The sequence below is a fragment of the Pristiophorus japonicus genome, chromosome 11 (genome assembly GCF_044704955.1).
Source record: "Pristiophorus japonicus isolate sPriJap1 chromosome 11, sPriJap1.hap1, whole genome shotgun sequence".
Taxonomy (NCBI): domain Eukaryota; kingdom Metazoa; phylum Chordata; class Chondrichthyes; family Pristiophoridae; genus Pristiophorus; species Pristiophorus japonicus.
Window position 1 is genome coordinate 217703330 of NC_091987.1, and position 18542 is coordinate 217721871.

Consider the following 18542-nt stretch of genomic DNA (forward strand, 5'->3'; position numbering starts at 1 on the left):
TTTCCCTTTGAGTTAATTCCAATTTCTTAGAAAGCATTTTAAACTGCAGAGCTTGGTTATAAAATACACAGCGACTTTTACAGAAAGAAAGTTCATATATTTGTGATTGGAGTGTTCCTTCATCCCTCAGCTGCATCATTTATTGCCCATCAGCAGGGAGACGATAAAAAGGATGATGAGCAGAACCATGGCAATGACCAGAAGCACAGTGATCACAATCATCGCCCCGCTCCGCCCAACAAAACCAACATCGATGTTCTGGTAATTCATGGCTGAGCAAAGAAAAGGTTTCAGTAAATTAATGCAGGTCTGGTCCTCATATCGTACACTCAGTGTTCACCCTCCCTCCCTCCACACACTCCTTACACACTCAGTGTTCACCCTCCCCTCCCTCCACACACTCCTTACACACTCAGTGTTCACCCTCCCTCCCTCCACACACTCCTTACACACTCAGTGTTCACCCTCCCTCCCTCCACACACTCCTTACACACTCAGTGTTCACCCTCCCTCCTCCACACACTCCTTACACTCAGTGTTCACCCTCCCTCCCTCCACACACTCCTTACACACTCAGTGTTCACCCTCCCTCCCTCCACATACTCCTTACACACTCAGTGTTCACCCTCCCTCCCTCCACACACCCAGTGTGCCCATCCACCCTCCCTCCACACACACCCTAGACTCTGGAACGGTCCCAGTGGATTGGAAGGTAGCGAATGTAACCCCACTATTCAAGAAAGGAGGGAGAGAAAAAAACGGGAACTACAGGCCAGTTAGCCTGACATCAGCCGTCGGGAAAATACTGGAATCCATTGTTAAGGAAGTGGTATCAGGACACTTAGAAAATCATAATATGATTAGGCAGATTCAACATGGCTTTATGAAAGGGAAATTATATTTAACAAATGTATTCATTTTTTGAGTATGTAACTAGCAAGGTGGATAAAAGGGGAACCAGTGGATGTAGTTATTTGGATTTTCAAAAGGTATTCGATAAGGTGCCACATAAAAATGACAAGATAAGGGCTCATGGGGTTGGGGTAATATACTAGCATGGATAGAAGATTGATTAATAGACAGAAAACAGGAAATAGAGATAAACGGGTAATTTTCAGGTTGAAACTAGTGGGGTGCCGCAAGGACCAGTGCTTGGGCATCAGCTATTTACAATCTATACTGACACCTTTGCTGATGATATAGGCTGGTTAAGTGAGTGGGCAGTAAGGTGGCAGATGGAGTATAACGTGGGGAAATATCAGGTTATTCACTTTGGTGGGAAGAATCGAAAAACAGAATATTTTTAAAATGGTGAGAAACTTTTAAATGTTGATGATCAGAGAGATTTGGGTGTCCCTTGTGCAAGAAACACAGAAAGCGAGTGTGCAGGTATAGGAAACAATAAGGAAGGCAAATTGCATGTTGGCCTTTATTGCAAGGAGGTTGGATAAGGAGTAAGTAAGTCTTGCTACAATTGTACAGGGCCTTGGTGAGACCACACCTGGAGTACTGTGCACAGTTTGGGTCTCCTTATCTAAGGAAGGATATACTTGCCTTGGAAGCGGTGCAACGGAGGTTCACTGGATTGATTCCTGGGAGGAGAGGGCTGTCTTATGAGGAGAGAATGGGCCTTTACTCTCTGGAGTTTAGAAGAATGAGAGGTGATCTCACTAAAACATACCAGATTCTGAGGGGGATTGACAGGGTAGATGCTGAGAGGATGTTTTCTCCAGGCTGAGGAGTCTACAACTAGGGGTCACAGTCTCAGGATAAGGGGTTGGCCATTTAAGTCTGAGAGGAGAGGAATGTCTTCACTCAGAAGGTTGTGAATCTTTGAAATTCTCTGCCCGAGGGTTGTGGATGCTGAGTTATTGAGTATATTCAAGGCTGAGATAGATAGATATTTGGACTCCAGGGGAACCAAGGGATATGGAGTTGAGGTCAATGATCATCCATGATCTTATGTACCTTACACACTCAGTGTGCACCCTCCACACACATACACACCTCACATAGTGCCCCCACGCACACCTGTACTCTGATCTTTATTCAGGTTCTGTTCTGTATAAGGAACAGGGAAAGAGAATAAAATCCACTGTCGGAGGTTTTCAAGGAGTTGACTGGTGGAGGGTGGCCAGACTGAACAGTATTTTCCCTACTGTTTCCCAGAAGCGTATCCCACTTTGTTTTCAATGAATGTTTATAGATCAGGATTGGAAATGAAATGGAAAGATGTGGGGCGGCTGTCCGGTTAATCCGGTTAATCCCGACTCGGAGAAAGCCTAGCATCAAAGGATCCATTGGATCGATGGTGTTCCCGAGGTTTTCTGATGTTTGCCTGCACATGACCCACCGTTGGACTCTGCTCCCAGGGCTCAGTGGGTTAATGTACCAGCCAGTGTGGCCCTGAGCTCCACATAGCATGACCCCAAGGTCTCTGTGCTGAGTGACCTGATGAGGCTGTGGGGGAGCCTGGGTGAAGGGCGGGGCAAATCAGACCATGCTCTGACTGCTCCAATAATGTGCCCTGGTGGGCTCGGGGGAGGGGCGGCTCTCGGGGAATCCTGATCCCCCCCAACCCCCCCCCCCCAGGGTCAGCGCAGACAGGAGTGGAGGGGGGCGGGGGAGAATGGGGAAAACAGAAATAGGAAAAGAATAGTTAGGGAGGGTTGGGACAGTACCCCTCGAAAGCCAGAAGGATTGGGCCGAGAGTTAGCTCGGTGGCATTAGATACTGAATCAATTGACTGCAATTTAATTGACATAAGAAATAGGAGAACATAAGAAGGAGGAACAGGAGTCAGCCATTCGGCCCCTCGAGCCTGCTCCGCCATTCAATAAGATCACGGCTGATCATCGACCTCAACTTCACTTTCCTGCCCGATCCCCATATCCATTGATTCCCTTCATATCCAAAAATCTATTGATCTCAGCCTTGAATACACTCAAAGACTGAGCCTCCACAGCCCTCTGGGGTAGAGAATTCCAAAGATTCACCACCCTCTGAGTGAAGAAGTTTCTCCTCATCTCCGTCCTAAATGGTCGACCCCTTATCCTGAGACTGTGACCCCTGCCCTGTCAAATCCTATAAGAATGTTGTATGTTTCAGTGAGATCACCTCTTATTCTTCTAAACTCTAGGGAATATAGGTCTCGACTACTCAATCTCTCCTCATAGGACAATCTCCCCATCCCAGGAATCAGTGAACCTCCCTCTGTGGCAAGTATATCCTTCCTTAGGTAAGGAGACCAAAACTGTACACAATACTCCAGGTGTGATCTCACCAGGGTCCTATATAATTGCAGTAAGACGTCTTTATTGCTCATACTCAAATCCTCTTGTAATAAAGGCCAACATAACATTTGCTTTCCTAATCACTTGCTGTACCTGAATGTTAACTTTCAGTGATTGCTGTACAAGATCACCCAGGTCCCTCTGAACACCAACATTTCCCAATCTCTCACCAGAGTGGATAACTTCACATTTCTCCACATTATATTCCATTTGCCATGTTCTTGCCCACTCACTTAGCTTGTCTATATCCCCTTGAAGCCTCTTTGCATCTTCCTTACAACCTAAATTCCCACCTAGCTTTGTATCATCAGCAAACTTGGATATAATACATTTGGTCCCCTCACCAAATCATTGATATAGATTGTGAATAGCTGGGGCCTAAACACCGATCCTTGCGGCACCCCACTAGTTACAGTCTGCCAACCCGAAAATGACTCGTTTATTCCTACTCTCTGTTCTGTTTTCTGTCCATTAACCAATCCTCAATCCATGCTCGTATATTACCCCCAATCCCATGAGCCCTAATTTTGTTTAATAACCTCTTGTGTGACACCTTATCAAATGCCTTCTGAAAATCCAAATACACCACATCCACTGGTTCCCCATGATCTATTCTGCTAGATACAAGCTCAAAAACCCCTAACAGATTTGTCAAACATGATTTCCCTTTCATAAATCCATGCTGACTCTGCCCAATCTTATTATTCTTTTGTAAGTGCCCTGTTACCACGTCCTTAATAAAAGATTCTAGCATTTTCCCTACAACTGATGTCAGGCTAACTGGCCTGTAGTTCCTTGGTTTCTCTTTCCCTCATTTCTTAAATAGCGGGGTTACATTAGCTACCTTCCAACTCATTCTAGAATCTACTGAAATTTGGAAAATGACAACCAATACATCCACTATCTCTACAGCCACCTCTTTCAAAACCCTAGGATGTAGGCCATCTGATCCAGGGGAGTTATTGGCTTTCAATCCTGTTCATTTCTCCAGTACTATTTCTTTGCTAATACTATTTTTCTTTCAGTTCCTCATTCTCGCTATACCTTTGGTTCTCCACTATTTCTAGGAGTTTTTTTGTGTCTTCTTCTGTGAAGACAGACAAAAAGTATGTGTTTAATTTCTCTATCATTTCCTTATTCCCCATTATACTTTCTCCTGTCTCAGCCTGTAAGGGGCCCACGTTTACTTTCCCCAGTGCAGGGGTTGGGAGGGGCGGGACTCGGCAGGAACACATTGCCAAATGACAGCTGGAGGCCGAGAGGGTCTCGTGGTCACAGTGGGGGGTCCATTCAGTGTTTGAAGTGACCTCCAGAGCAATGAAGGGATGGTGTTGAGATTAATACTCACGTGAGGTGGTTGTGATCGACAGAGGGTAACTCTTCTTGTTCTCAATATGATAGGTCACACTGGAGAAAAGGAAACAGAAGTAAACAGAGAATTCCTGGAAACATCAAACTCTCCGGGATAGAGAGCGAAGAAGGGGAGGGGTGAGAGGGAAGGGGATGAGAGGGGAGGGGGATGAGAGGGGAGGGGGGTGAGAGGGGAGGGGGAGTGAGAGGGGAGGGGGGTGAGAGGGGAGGGGTGAGAGAGGAGGGATGAGAGGGGAGGGAGTGAGAGGGGAGGGGTGAGAGGGCAGTTGGTGAGAGGGGAGGGGATGAGAGGGAAGGGGGTGAGAGGGGAGGGGGTGAGGGGGGATGGGGTGAGAGGGGAGGGAGTGAGAGGGGAGGGGGTGATGGGGGATGGGGTGAGAGGGGAGGGGGTGAGAGGGGAGGGGGTGAGAGGGGAGGGAGTGAGAGGGGAGGGGGTGAGGGGGGATGGGGTGAGAGGGGAGCTGGTGAGAGGGGAGGGGGTGAGAGGGGAGGGGGATGAGAGGGGAGGGGGGGTGAGAGGGGAGGGGGGTGAGAGGGGAGGGGTGAGAGAGGAGGGATGCGAGGGGAGGGAGTGAGAAGGGAGGGGGTGAGAGGGCAGTTGGTGAGAGGGGAGCTGGTGAGAGGGGAGGGGGTGAGAGGGGAGGGGGTGAGAGGGGAGGGGTCTCACACCACGATAGATACTTACTTGTAATTGGTTCCTGGATTCAGCCCTGTAACTCTGTAACCCACGTTCACAGTTTGTACAGCACCGTCGTTGTTGGACTCAAGACTGACCAATCCGCGTTTGAATCGACAGATTGGCATTATAAAATTGGGCTGAGCTGGTCCTGAAAGAGAAAAGTAACAAACAGTTAGCAATTAAATAGAAAAGCAAAGCCTGAAGCAGGCGAGTTCCCGGAGTGTGTGTACCTGCACCGCTGCTGCTGTTGGTGACGGTGACTCTTACTGTCTTGCTCGAGAACGAACAGGGAGGCAGGCTCGTGATCGCTGACATCGAGCGAATATTCGCGACAATTCCACTCGTGGCCTCGTTTACCAGCCAGATATTAAAATCTGTTTATTAAAAAACAAGAAAAGAAAGTTTTAAACTGCTGAACAGAACTCTGACAGGGCGAGTCCTGTCGCGCCAGCAATTTGAAAAGATTTGAAACAACAATCACAGGAAATGCTCCTCCATTTTATCTATTTATAAAATATGCGCTTCCTGTTAACTTTGTCCACGATGAATTCCGATGTCCATATTTATAATGAGCCCTGCCCATGTAAACACCTCACGCTGTAATTACAACCTCGCCACCGGGTGGCGCTGCAGCATGTCAGTTCCATGTTCCCTGTAGGAACAGGAGGCCATTCAATCCCTCCAGCCTGTTCCGCCATTCAAGTAAATTGCGGCTGATCTGTATCTTAACTCCATCCACCCGCCTTGGTTCCGGAACCCTGAATACCCTCACCCAACAGAAATCAATCACGCTCAGTTTTGAGATTTTAAGTTAACAGCTTTTTGTTGGGAGAGAGTTTCAGATTTCTTTTGTGTGAATACGTGCTTCCTGACATCACCCCTGAACAGCCGGGCTTTAATTTTAAGGTTCTGCCCCTTTGGTCTGGACTCCCCCCACCAGAGGAAATAGTTTCCCCCAATCCATCCTATCAACTCCTTTTAATCATCTTAAACACATTGGTTCGATCCCAGCTCCTTTGTTCCAACCAACTCCACTTCTTTCCCAAATCGCTGTCATTTTTCTATTAAACAATAACGTCAAATCCAAGTATTTTATCAAAATAAGGACGAATTGGATGACTGTAACATGGGACAGAATCTGTACACGTGCCCAATGATCCGGATTCCCCCGAAGATGGCGGAGAGTGACACCCTGTTCCTGGGCAGAATGGAGATGTTTTGCCGGTGATTCCTCTGTCAATCACCTGCTGATCACCTGACCCTGTGTGTGTAACCGCACAGTAATAAATTGTGTCGTATATTAAAAACATCTTGTGCATCTCCCACCCATAAACATCACTCCCCATTGCCACAGTTTTTGGTCACATTTATTCCATCACCAGTTAACACTGAAATGATTAATGGGATCTCCCTTTGTAAACATGTAGTGCTGTAGTTGCTGGCCACGGCCACAAGGTGGCTGACTCACAGAGAAACTCCACAAGGAACCTTCTAGAACATTAATAAATAAAGAAAGAGATTTCAAGATTCAGGTTCCACTGGAAGTGCAGTCACACCCATTTCCTGTTTCCATCTTCCTGCATTCTTCCCAATCCCCAGTGTGACTCCCTATCATTCCAGGGTTTTCAGTAAACTAATTCCAAATTCTGCTGCTATCTTTATTCCTTTCCTGTGCACTCGCTCTGTCTCTTCCCAATGGATATTGATTTAAGCGCACAATCAGAGAATTAAAAAGCACAGAAGGATGCCATTTGGCCCATTGAGCCTGTACCGGCTCTGTGAAAGGGCAATCCAATCAGGCCCACTCCCCGCTCTTTCCCACAGCCTTACAAATGTTTCCCTTTTCTAGTATTTATCCAATTGCCTTTTGAAAGTTACTGTTGAATCTGCTCTCACCGCCCTTTCAGGCTGCGCGTTCCCGATCGCAATAACTCGCTGTGTAAAAGAATGTTCCCCCATGTCGCCTGGTTCTTTTGCCAATCACCTTAAATCTGTCCTCTGGTTACTGACCCTTCTGTCACTGGAAACTGCTTCTCCTCATTTACTCCATCAAAATCCCTCATGATTTTGAACACCTCTAACCTTCTCTGCCCTAAGGAGAACAACCCCAGCTTCTCCAGTCTCTCCATGTAACTGAATGTGATATCTTCACAGAGCACAGCACACACAGCTTCCGAACATGCAGGCTCTCCGGAAAGCCTGTTCTGTTTAATGATTAACTATACAGTTGCAGTACACAATACGTCCACATCCACAGTGTGGAGCTACAAGCATTACAAGCTTACAGACATTACACTTCTCCCTGGTTCTGTTCGAGAGCGAAGGTATCCTCTTCGAAACAGGAAACAAGTGGTAAAGTTAAATTTGTAAATATGTATAAAAATGAAAGTTGTTTATGATGTTTGTTATGATGGCTTTTTCATTAAGGAGGGAGAAGTGTAATGTCTGTAAGCTAGTAATGCTTGTAGCTCCACACTGTGGCACAGTAGCAAATCCTAAATCCTAAATCCTATGTACTGGAAACAAATCCAGGAGAGAATCAGAATGAAAGTCTGAGTCCGAGTCAGGGAAACAAAGAGCCTGAAGTTAGAGTGAGTGCAAATGAAAATCAAGGAAATTCCATGGAGGAAAATGTTCCTCAGGATGAGCCTCAAATAATTGAATCATTCCCACCTTCAACTCCTTCCATGTCTGTAGATAAAATATGATCAATATGGACAAACCTAACCTGTCCATGATCAAACATCTTTACCAAATATGTGCAAGGACCACATATCTTCACCACTCTTCTGGGTACCCACTTTAACCATTTATGGTGATGGTTCTTCACTCTCACCTTCTGGTTTAATTTCACTCTTCTCTCTTTTACTCTACCTCTATCATGATTCTCTTTTTGTCTTAATTGTGTCTCTTCTACGGACTGTGCCAAATTTGGCTTTAACAACAAGAATCTGGTTCGTGGCTGTCGTTTGAGAAACAACTCTGTTGGTGTTCTACCAGTAGTTGTATGAGGAGTATTTCGATATGTAATCAAAAAATTAGCCAATTTGTGATCCAATGACAACTGTCGTTTTCTTGGATTTGGATCTAACATTTGTTTTATGAGGGCACGTTTTACAATTTGTACAGTGCGCTCTGCTGCACCATTCGAAGCAGGATGGTATGGTGGAACCTTTGTATGTTTCACACCATTTTTGCTCGTGAATTGTGCAAATTCTTCTGAACAAAATTGTGGTCCATTATCCGAAACAATTTCTTCAGGGAGGTCAAATGCAGAAAATAATTTTCGTAAAATGTCCAATGTTTTACTTGTTATTTTCCACATTGGAAACACCTCAACCCACTTTGAATGGCTATCAATTACAATGAACAATTGTTGTCCATCTAACTCAGCAAAATCAATATGTAGCCTTTGCCACACCCTGGGAGGCCATTTCCGTGGCTGTAATGGTACTGGTGGTGGTTGCTTGCTTACCGATTGACATGTCGTACACTGACTCACGATGTACTCTATATCTTTATCAAGATCTAGCCACCATAAATAACTGCGTGCAAAACTCTTAGTCAAGCACATTCCCAGGTGCTGGTCATGGAGGTCTCCTAATAATTTGGACCTGAATTTATTTGGTATGACCACTCTTGCACCCCACATGATACAATCTTTATTGACTGATAATTCATTCCTACGAATGAAGAATGGATGTGTATCTTTGTCTGTTACCTGGTTTGACCATCCATTTGCAATATACTCATACACCTTTGAGATCACTGGGTCACGTTTGGTTGCTCTACCAATCTCTTCAGCTGTGACTGGCAGTTCATCAATGTATGAAAAATAAAACACTTCTTCCCTATCGGGTGTAACCTGTGATAGGGAAGGCAATCTAGACATTGCATCAGCATTACTGTGATCAGCTGATTGTCTGTATTCAATATCATTTGTATATGCTGACAAAATCAAAGCCCATCTCTGCATTCGGGCTGCAGCTAATGCTGGAACTGGGGACTTTGGATGGAGGATTGCTGTCAGGGGCTTATGGTCTGTAACGATGGTAAACTTACAACCATACAAGTATTTGTGAAACTTCTTGACCCCAAAAATTAATGCCACAGCTTCCCTTTGAATTTGAGCATAATTTCTCTCACTGGCACTAAGAGTGGGTGAAGCAAAAGCAATTGGTCTCTCCTCCCCACTACTTAATACATGAGAGATTACTGCCCCAACTCCATATGCTAGTTTAATCTCCTTAGATATATCACAGTGAACTAACATGGTGCTCTCTACCAATTTGTTTTTACACTCCTTGAATGCTGTTTCGCATTCTTTTGACCACTTCCAATGGACCTGTTTTTTCAAAGGTTCATTCAGTGAATGTAATACTGTAGCCAAATTTGGTAGGAACTTCCTATAATAGTTCAAAAGACTCAAGAATGAACGAAGTTCAGTGACATTCCTGAGAGTGGGTGTATTTCTTATTGCATCCAATTTTTCCATGATTGGATGTAAACCATCTTTGTCTACTCTGTACCCTAAGTACTCCACTGAGTTTTTAAATAACTCACACTTACGAGCAGACACTCGTACTCTGTGCTTCTTTAGTCGTTTGAGGACTTCATTCAATATTTTATGAAGAATTTGCCTACTTGGTGCTGAAATTAGTATGTCATCCAAATAACATACTACCCCTTCAATACCTTGCAAAATCTGGTTCATCACCCCTTGAAATATGGCAGGGGCGAGACACTCCAAACGGTAGCCTATTAAACTGATATAAGCCTAGATGAGTATTTATAGTCCAACATGACTTGGACTCCTCATCTAGTTCAAGCTATACGTAGGCATTCGTAAGATCCAGTTTTGAGAAGATCTGATCACCTGTCAGTGTTGTGAACAAATCTTCTATATTCGGCAATGTATTGGGGACATTACCCTCTAGAACCTGGGTTTACAATCACCACACAATCTTACCTTACCATCGGACTTAGGTACAACAACAATGGGTGTAGCCCAATTACATCGATCTATCTTATAAAAATAATGTTCTCGGTCTCTAGTCTTTTGAGTTCTTGCTCAACTTTCTCCTAGAGTGCATATGGTACAGAACGTGGCTTGTAGTAAACCGATCTAGCGTCCTTCTGTACCCTGACACTCGCCTTGAAGGCTTGGATCGCACTGCCCATTTCGCAGAACACCTTCGGAGACTGCTTGATAACCTCTTCCATTGAAGAAAATCTCGCTTCCACACAGAAAATCTTACTCCAATCCAGCTTCAGTGAGCTCAACCAATTTCTTTCTAGTAAGGCAGACTTGTCTCCTTTCACTATTATTAGAGACAAGTTCTGAAATTGATCTTTTTTTTCACCGGTACGGTGATACGGCCTACTACAGGAATTTTCTCTCCCGAGTAGCCTCGCAGCTCTATCTTGGATTTCTCCAGTTGGAAATCACGCAATTTGTCGAGGTACAGTGACTGCACTCACGGAGGCACCCGTGTCAATTTCTTTTGGTATCTTGAATCCCGCAACATATATTTGGATTTTGATGCTTTCCGAATCGCTGTCCGTTAACCTTGTACTCCTGATGACGTGTAACTCTAACATCTCCTCGTCCTGTTGTTGTTCTTCCATGCTATGAAGTTTCTTTGGATTTTTACTCATAGCTTTGAACGTTGGACTCATCGCTTTAAAAACTGGTTTACCCTTCAGTCGGCATGCCTTCGCAAGATGCCCAGTCTTTCTTCAGAAGAAACACTCTGCCTTCATGTATGGACAACTTTGAGCAATGTGTTGTCCCTGGCACCTATAGCACGACTTCGATGCTCTGGTAGAATTTCCAGTTTCTGAGACTTTCGGCCATGGTCGTCTTTTACTTTGAACCTGCAGGTGATTTACCTCGGTTGACTGACGACCGTAATCATTATTTAATTCTCGGGAATATTGTTCAGCCATGCTCATCGACCTCGCTGTCTGACAAGCAATCTCAAAAGTTAAGTCATCTGTCGTCAATAACTTCCTTCTAATCGCATCATTTTTCACCCCACAAACAAAACGATCCCGTAATGCTCGGTTTTGAAAGTTTCCAAAATTACAGTGCATCGATAGCTTTTTTAATGCTATGATGTAATCAGCGATACTTTCATCCGCCTTTTGATTCCGAATCTCGAAACGATAGCTTTCAGCAGTTTCTAACGGTTTGGGGTTATAGTGCTGCTCCAGCTTTGTTAAAATCTCTTAAAGCATTGTGTCCTTTGGCTCGTCAGGCACAAGCAGATTTACCAGGGTTTCGTATAATGCCGGACCTGCCACTGATAAGAAGATCGCTTTCTTACGTTCCAACACAGCCCGGTTCTGGACTGCGTTATCTGGAACTTCGATTATGTTATTTGCAGTGAAATACATTTCTAGCTGATCCACATACACTTTAAAACATTCCTGGTCATGTTTATATTCACCCAAATATGCGATTACACCTGCCATTTTTAATCTCTAGCTGTTCACACCGTGTGCTGTTTTTTACGTCAGATTTTGTAGCTTTTTTTTCAAAGACAGAAACTTCCAAAGTCTTCTGTCGGCTGGCTGAATCCCTCACCAACAAAATTTAAGCTTTAAAGATCCGAAAAATATCCCATCCTCGTCGCCAAATGTGATATCTTCACAGAGCACAGCACACACAGCTTCCGAACATGCAGGCTGCTCTCTCGGAACTCTCCGGAAAGCCTGTTCTGTTTAATGATTAACTATATAGTTGCAGTACACAATACGTCCACATCCACAGTGTGGAGTTACAAGCATTACAAGCTTACAGACATTACACTGAAGTCCCTCATCCCTGGAAACACCCTGGTCAATCTCCTCTGCACCTTCTCCAAGGCCTCGGCATCCTTCCAGATGTGTGGTGCCCAGAATTGGCCACAATACTCCAGCTGGGGCCTAACCCGTGATTTATAAAGGTTCAGTATAACTTCCTTGTATTTGTACTCTGTGCCTCTATTAATAAAGCCCTCAGTATTGTTCCTATTTCAGCCCTCTCCTCAGGCACAGGTCGCTGGGTAGGAGTGGATGAGGCTCACGGGCAGAGACTAATTATTGATGCTGTTACCGAGCCTCCCGGTCAGACACCTGAACATGACGAGTTACCTTGGAAACAGATTTTTAACGGCCTCTGAATTCTGCCTGTTTTGATGAATCAAGTCAGGGAGACATAAAGTTGCCCCAGTGACAGGACCAGGAAGGGTGAGAGGAGGCACATCTAACCGAATCCTGTATCGTTTCCCAGCCATAGTTTGAACACTAGAAATTCCCCAGGATAAAGCCCTTTGAGGCTCCCTGCTCCCATGCAACATACGTCAGAGGTCTGCAGTGATGCCCGCTTTATGGGTTACAGCTGGGGCCTAAAACACACCCTTTACATTTAAGAGTAGTTTGGCCTCAGCCAAGGCAATGGTTGGGATTTACAATCGAATTCAGCGTCTTCGAATCAGCCCAGGTTTCTGCTCCCAATCGCTGCCCAGCGGATCCCGCGGAAAGGTGGGCGTGGCCACAATCGGGCTGGGCGGTGATGCCTCTGCAGTTGAACAGCCTGGCAACACTGATAGGAACTGGAGTTGGCCATTCCGCCCCTTGCGCCTGTTCCCAAGAACCACAACTCGCTGTCTAGGTTCAGGAATAACAGCCACCTGTGGTGAGGCAGCAGAGGAAGGGTGGACACTGGGCTGGGGAGTGGGAATAATTAGGGAACAAAATCCTTTGACCCTGATAATCCGCAGCCCTTCAGCCCTCTCCTGCTGTACGTCAGGTAAAGAGCAGCTGGAAGCCACTGAGTTAAAGGAAAGAACTTGCATTTATATAGCGCCTTTCACAACCTCAGGACGTCCCAAAGCGTTTTACAGCCAAAGAATAATTTTTGAAGTATAGTCACTGTTGTAATGTAGGAAAAGCGGCAGCCAATTTGCGCACAGCAAGCTCCCACAAACAGCAATGTGATAATCTGCTTTTAGTGATGTTAGTTGAGGGATAAGTATTAGCCCCGGGACACGGGGCGTACTCCCCTTCTCTTCTCCTAATTGTGCCTGCTGCTATAACCAACCTGGCCACCGGAGGGAGCTCCAATGCCATTCTTAATCACAGCCCAATGTTCCTCCCTGAAAATACAATAGAATGTGGGGCAGACAGGGGGTACAGAGGGTACAGAGGGGGCAGACAGGGGGTACAGGGGATAGAGAGGGGGCAGACAGGGGGTGCTGACAGGGGGTACAGAGGGGGCAGACAGGGGGTACAGAGGGGGCAGACAGGGGGTGCTGACAGGGGGTACAGAGGGGGCAGGCAGGGGGTACAGAGGGGGCAGACAGGGGGTACAGAGGGGGCAGAGGGTACAGAGGGGGCAGGCAGGGGGTACAGAGGGGGCAGACAGGGGGTGCTGACAGGGGGTACAGAGGGGGCAGGCAGGGGGTACAGAGGGGGCAGGCAGGGGGTGCTGACAGGGGGTACAGAGGGGGCAGGCAGGGGGTGCTGACAGGGGGTACAGAGGGGGCAGACAGGGGGAACAGAGGGGGCAGACAGGGGGTGCTGACAGGGGATACAGAGGGGGCAGGCAGGGGGTACAGAGGGGGCAGACAGGGGGTACAGAGAGGGCGGGCAGGGGGTGCTGACAGGGGGTACAGAGGGGGCACAGGGGGTACAGAGGGGACAGACAGGGGGGGGTGCCAACAGGATAGAGGGGGCACGGGGGATACAGAGGGGGCAGGCAGAGGGGGGCAGACAGGGGAGTGCTTACAGGGGATACAGAGGGGGTACAGAGGGGGCAGGCAGATGGTACAGAGGGGGCAGACAGGGGGTGCTGACAGGGGATACAGAGGGGGTACAGAGGGGGCAGGCAGAGGGTACAGGGGGTACAGAGGGGGCAGGCAGAGGGTACAGGGGCAGACAGGGGGTGCAGAGGGGGCAGGCAGGGTCGTTTAAAATAGTATTTTATAAAAGTGTTCAAGAGAAACAAAAGGATGGGTGAACAGTAATCAAGAAGAAACTAAGAAGGGACAGAGAAAATAATTAGAATCAATGAGAAAGCAGAATTAAGGCCACTGAAACTGAGATAGGGAGAGAGGGAGAGAGAGCGAGGAAGGAAGAGAGAGAGAGGAAGGGAAAGAAGGGAGGGAAGAGAGGAAGGGAGAGAGAGGAAGAGAGATAGAGGTAGGGAGAGAGACAGAGAGAGAACACACAGGAATGCAGAGAAAGAGAGAGAACAGGGAGTGAGCGAGATGGTGAGGTAAAGTAAAGAAGTGAAGGAAAGATACGAGTGACAGAGAATAGTGTGAGATAGAGGGAGTGACTGGGACAAATATTCTTAGAGAACAGGAGTGGGAGAGAGAGAGAGACAGAGAGAGTGGGAGATAGAGAGTGAGACAGAGAGGGGGAGAGAGAGAGTGGGAGAGAGAGAGAGACAGAGAGGGAGAGAGAGAGTGGGAGAGAGAGTGTGGGAGAGACAGGGAGGGAAAGGGAGAGAGAGAGGGGGGGGAGAGAGAGAGGGAGAGAGTGGGAGAAGGAGAGCGAGAGACTGAGGGAGAGAAACAGAGGGAGAGACAGAGAGAGGGAGAGAGAGGGGGAGAGAGAGTGGGAGAGAGGGAGAGGAAGAGAGAGGGAGAGAGAGTGGGAGAGAGAGTGGGAGAGAGAGCGTGGGGGAGAGAGAGGGACAGAGAGAGTGGGAGAAGGAGAGCGAGAGACAGAGGGAGAGGGAGAGAGAGCGAGGGAGAGAGACAGAGGGAGAGACAGAGAGAGGGGGAGAGAGAGTGAGAGACAGAGAGGGGTAGAGAGCGTGGGAGAGAGAGAGAGGGGGAGACAGAGAGGGGGAGAGAGAGGGACAGAGAGGGGGTGAGAGAGGGAGAGACAGAGAGGGAGAGAGAGTGAGGGAGTGGAAGGAATTGCAGTGTGGAGACACTCCCAGCGGGTTCAGTCACTTACCTGCAGCATGTGTGAGAGAGGCAAGCGTCAGGAACAGGAGCAGCCTCATGGTGTGAGCTGGGTGTGAGCAGAGGCAGGGACTGTCACACCGGGAGCGGGCTCAGGGACACTGAGCAAACCCGGCTCAAACCACAGCTTGCCTCACCGCCCACAACCAATCGGGGAGCGGGGCAAACCGGGCAAGCAGGTTCGACAGGAATCGTCCGGCTGTCGCAAATCACATCTTATTTCCATCACAAGTCTCCACACCCAGCCCTGGAGCCCTGGATCCAGCCCTGCCCATCACAGCCCACCAACACTCAAAGACTCACAATTTGACAGCACCCTTTCAGCAGCTCAGGATCCCAAAGCGCTTTACAGCCAATGAAGAACTTTGTAACAGTGTAGTCACTGTTGTAATGTAGCAAACACGTCAGTTAATTTGCGCACAGCAAGCTCCCATGTGATGATGACCAGATAATCTGTTTTAGTTATGAAGGTTCAGGGATACATATAGGCCAGGACACTGGGGAGAACTCCCCCGCTCTACCTCAAAATAGTGCCATGGGATCTTTTACGTCCCCCTGAGAGAGCAGACGGGGCCTCGGTTTAATGTCTCATCCAAAAGACGGCACCTCCAACCATGCAGCACTCCCTCAGTACTGCCCCTCTGAGAGTGCAGCACTCCCTCAGTACTGCCCCTCCGACAGTGCGGTGCTCCCTCAGTACTGCCCCTCCGACAGTGCGGTGCGCCCTCAGTACCGCCCCTCCGACAGTGCAGCACTCACTCAGTACTGCCCCTCCGACAGTGCAGCACTCACTCAGTACTGCCCCTCCGACAGTGCAGCACTTACTCAGTACTGCCCCTCCGACAGTGCAGCTCTTACTCAGTACTGCCCCTCCGACAGCGCAGCACTCCCTCACTACTGCCCCTCCGACAGTGCAGCACTCCCTCACTACTGCCCCTCCGACAGTGCAGCACTCACTCAGTACTGCCCCTCCGACAGTGGCACTGCACTGGGAGTGTCGGTATAGATTTTGTGCTCAAGTTTCTGGAGTGGGACTTGAACCCACGACCTTCTGACTCTGAGGCGAGAGTGCTGCCCACTGAGCCACAGCTGACACAGTGAATTGACTGGGACAGAGGAACTGAGCAACAAACCACGCTTTGGACACCAGCAGGAGGGGATGGTATCGCGAGCCACTCTCACTGGGGCTCTGCGGGGCGAGCTCTGAAACTGAGCCCGACACTTGGAGGCGTCCGGCTTTGAAACACAGTCTGCGCTCATCGCAGCCAGGGTAGTTCCAAATACTCTCAGTGTCACTGTGTTCAAATCCCTCATGGCCCTTGCCCCTCCCTATTTCTGTAAACTCCTCCAGCCCCACAACCCCCCGAGATCGCTGCACTCCTCCAATTCCGGCCTCTTGCACATCCTCGATTGTAATCACTCCACCATCGGCAGCCGTGCATTCAGCTTCCTGGGCCCAAGCTCAGGAATTCCCTCCCGACAGCTCTCCGCCTTCTTTAAGACACTCCTTAAAACTGACCTCTTTGACCTGGCTTTTGGTCACCTGCCCTAATATCTCCTTCTGTGGCTCGGTGTTAAGTTTTGTTCAATAACACTCCTGTGAAGCTCCATGGGGCATTTTACTATGTTAAAGGCGCTATATAAAGTTGTTGTTGTTGACAGTCCAGGGCAGGGAGATTCCAGCTGCTCTCTGCGACTTCACCAAGTGCCCATTCTCCAGCTGTCAGCTTATACAGGCTTTTCAGCATTAAGTGGCCTCCCAGCCGACCCTGATCCTGGCCTCATCCAACACACACACACCACGCATTCACAGTGTCAGCTGTGGCTCAGTGGGCAGCACTCTCCTCTCAGGCAGAAGGTTGTGGGTTCATGTCCCACTCCAGGGACTTGAGCACAAACATCTAGGCTGACACTCCCAGTGCAGTGCTTCGGAGGGGCAGTACTGAGGGAGTACCGCACTGTCAGAAGGGCAGTACTGAGGGAGTACCGCACTGTCATAGGGGCAGTAATGAGGGAGTGCCGCACTGTCAGAGGGGCAGTACTGAGGGTGTACCGCACTGTCATAGGGGCAGTACTGAGGGAGTACCGCACTGTCAGAGGGGCAGTACTGAGGGTGTAGCGCACTGTCATAGGGGCAGTACTGAGGGAGTACCGCACTGTCAGAGGGGCAGTACTGAGGGTGTACCGCACTGTCAGAGGGGCAGTACTGAGGGAGTACCGCACTGTCAGAGGGGCAGTACTGAGGGAGTACCGCACTGTCACAGGGGCAGTACTGAGAGAGTACCGCACTGTCAGAGGGGCAGTACTGAGGGAGTGCTGCATTGTTGGAGGGGCATACTGAGGGAGTCATCATCATCATCATCATAGGCAGTCCCTCGGAATTGAGGAAGACTTGCTTCCACTCCCAAAGTGAGTCCTTTGGTGGCTGAACAGTCCAATACGAGAGCCACAGACCCTGTCACAGGTGGGACAGATATTTGTCGGGGGAAGGGGTGTGACTGATTTGCCGCACGCTCCTTCCGCTGCCTGCGCCTGACCTCTTCACGCTCGCGGCGTTGAGATTCGAAGAGCCTTCTCCACCCAGGACGGCCTGCGGCCAGGGACTCCCAGATGTCAGTGGGGATATCGCACTTTACCAGGGAGGCTTTGAGGGTGTCCTTCTAAACGTTTCCTCTGCCCACCTTTGGCTCGTTCGCCGTGAAGGAGCTCCGCATAGAGCACTTGCTTAGGGAGCCTCGTGTCTGGCATGCGGACAATGTGACCTGCCCAGCGAAGCTGATCTAGTGTGGTCAGTGCTTCAATGCTGGGGATGTTGGCCTGGTCGAGGACACTGATGTTGGTGCATCTGTCCTCCCAGGGGATTCGCAGGATCTTGCGGAGACATCGTTGGTGATATATCTCCAGCGACTTGAGGTGTCTTCTGTACATCGGCCATGCCTCTGAGCCATACAGGAGGGCAGGTATTACTACAGCCCTGTAGACCATGAGCTTGGTGGTAGATTTGAGGGCCTGGTCTTCAAACACTCTTATCCTCAGGCGGACAAAGGCTGCACTGGCGCACTGGAGGCGATGTTGAATCACCTCCTGAGGGAGTACCACACTGTTGGAGAGGCAGTAATGAGGGAGTGTAGCACTGTCGGAGGGTCAGTACTGAGGGAGTGCTGCATTGTTGGAGGGGCAATACTGAGGGAGTGCTGCACTGTCGGAGGGGCAGTAGTGTGGGAGCGCTGCACTGTC

The 18542-nt window shown here is 48.5% G+C and overlaps 1 protein-coding gene across 1 annotated transcript in view; it reads right to left on the bottom strand.

Annotated features, from left to right (window-relative positions):
* Positions 1-6: 6 nt before the first annotated feature.
* Positions 7-18542, bottom strand: part of upk2 (uroplakin 2) — an 83504-nt gene continuing 64968 nt past the window's right edge. Inside the window, exons 2-5 of the mRNA XM_070893176.1 lie at positions 5574-5717; positions 5350-5491; positions 4642-4700; positions 7-272 (exon numbers count right to left, since the gene is read on the bottom strand). Coding sequence (XP_070749277.1) covers positions 136-272; positions 4642-4700; positions 5350-5491; positions 5574-5658 — 423 coding nt within the window. The 5' untranslated portion in view covers positions 5659-5717 and the 3' untranslated portion in view covers positions 7-135. The remainder of the gene's footprint in view (positions 273-4641; positions 4701-5349; positions 5492-5573; positions 5718-18542) is intronic.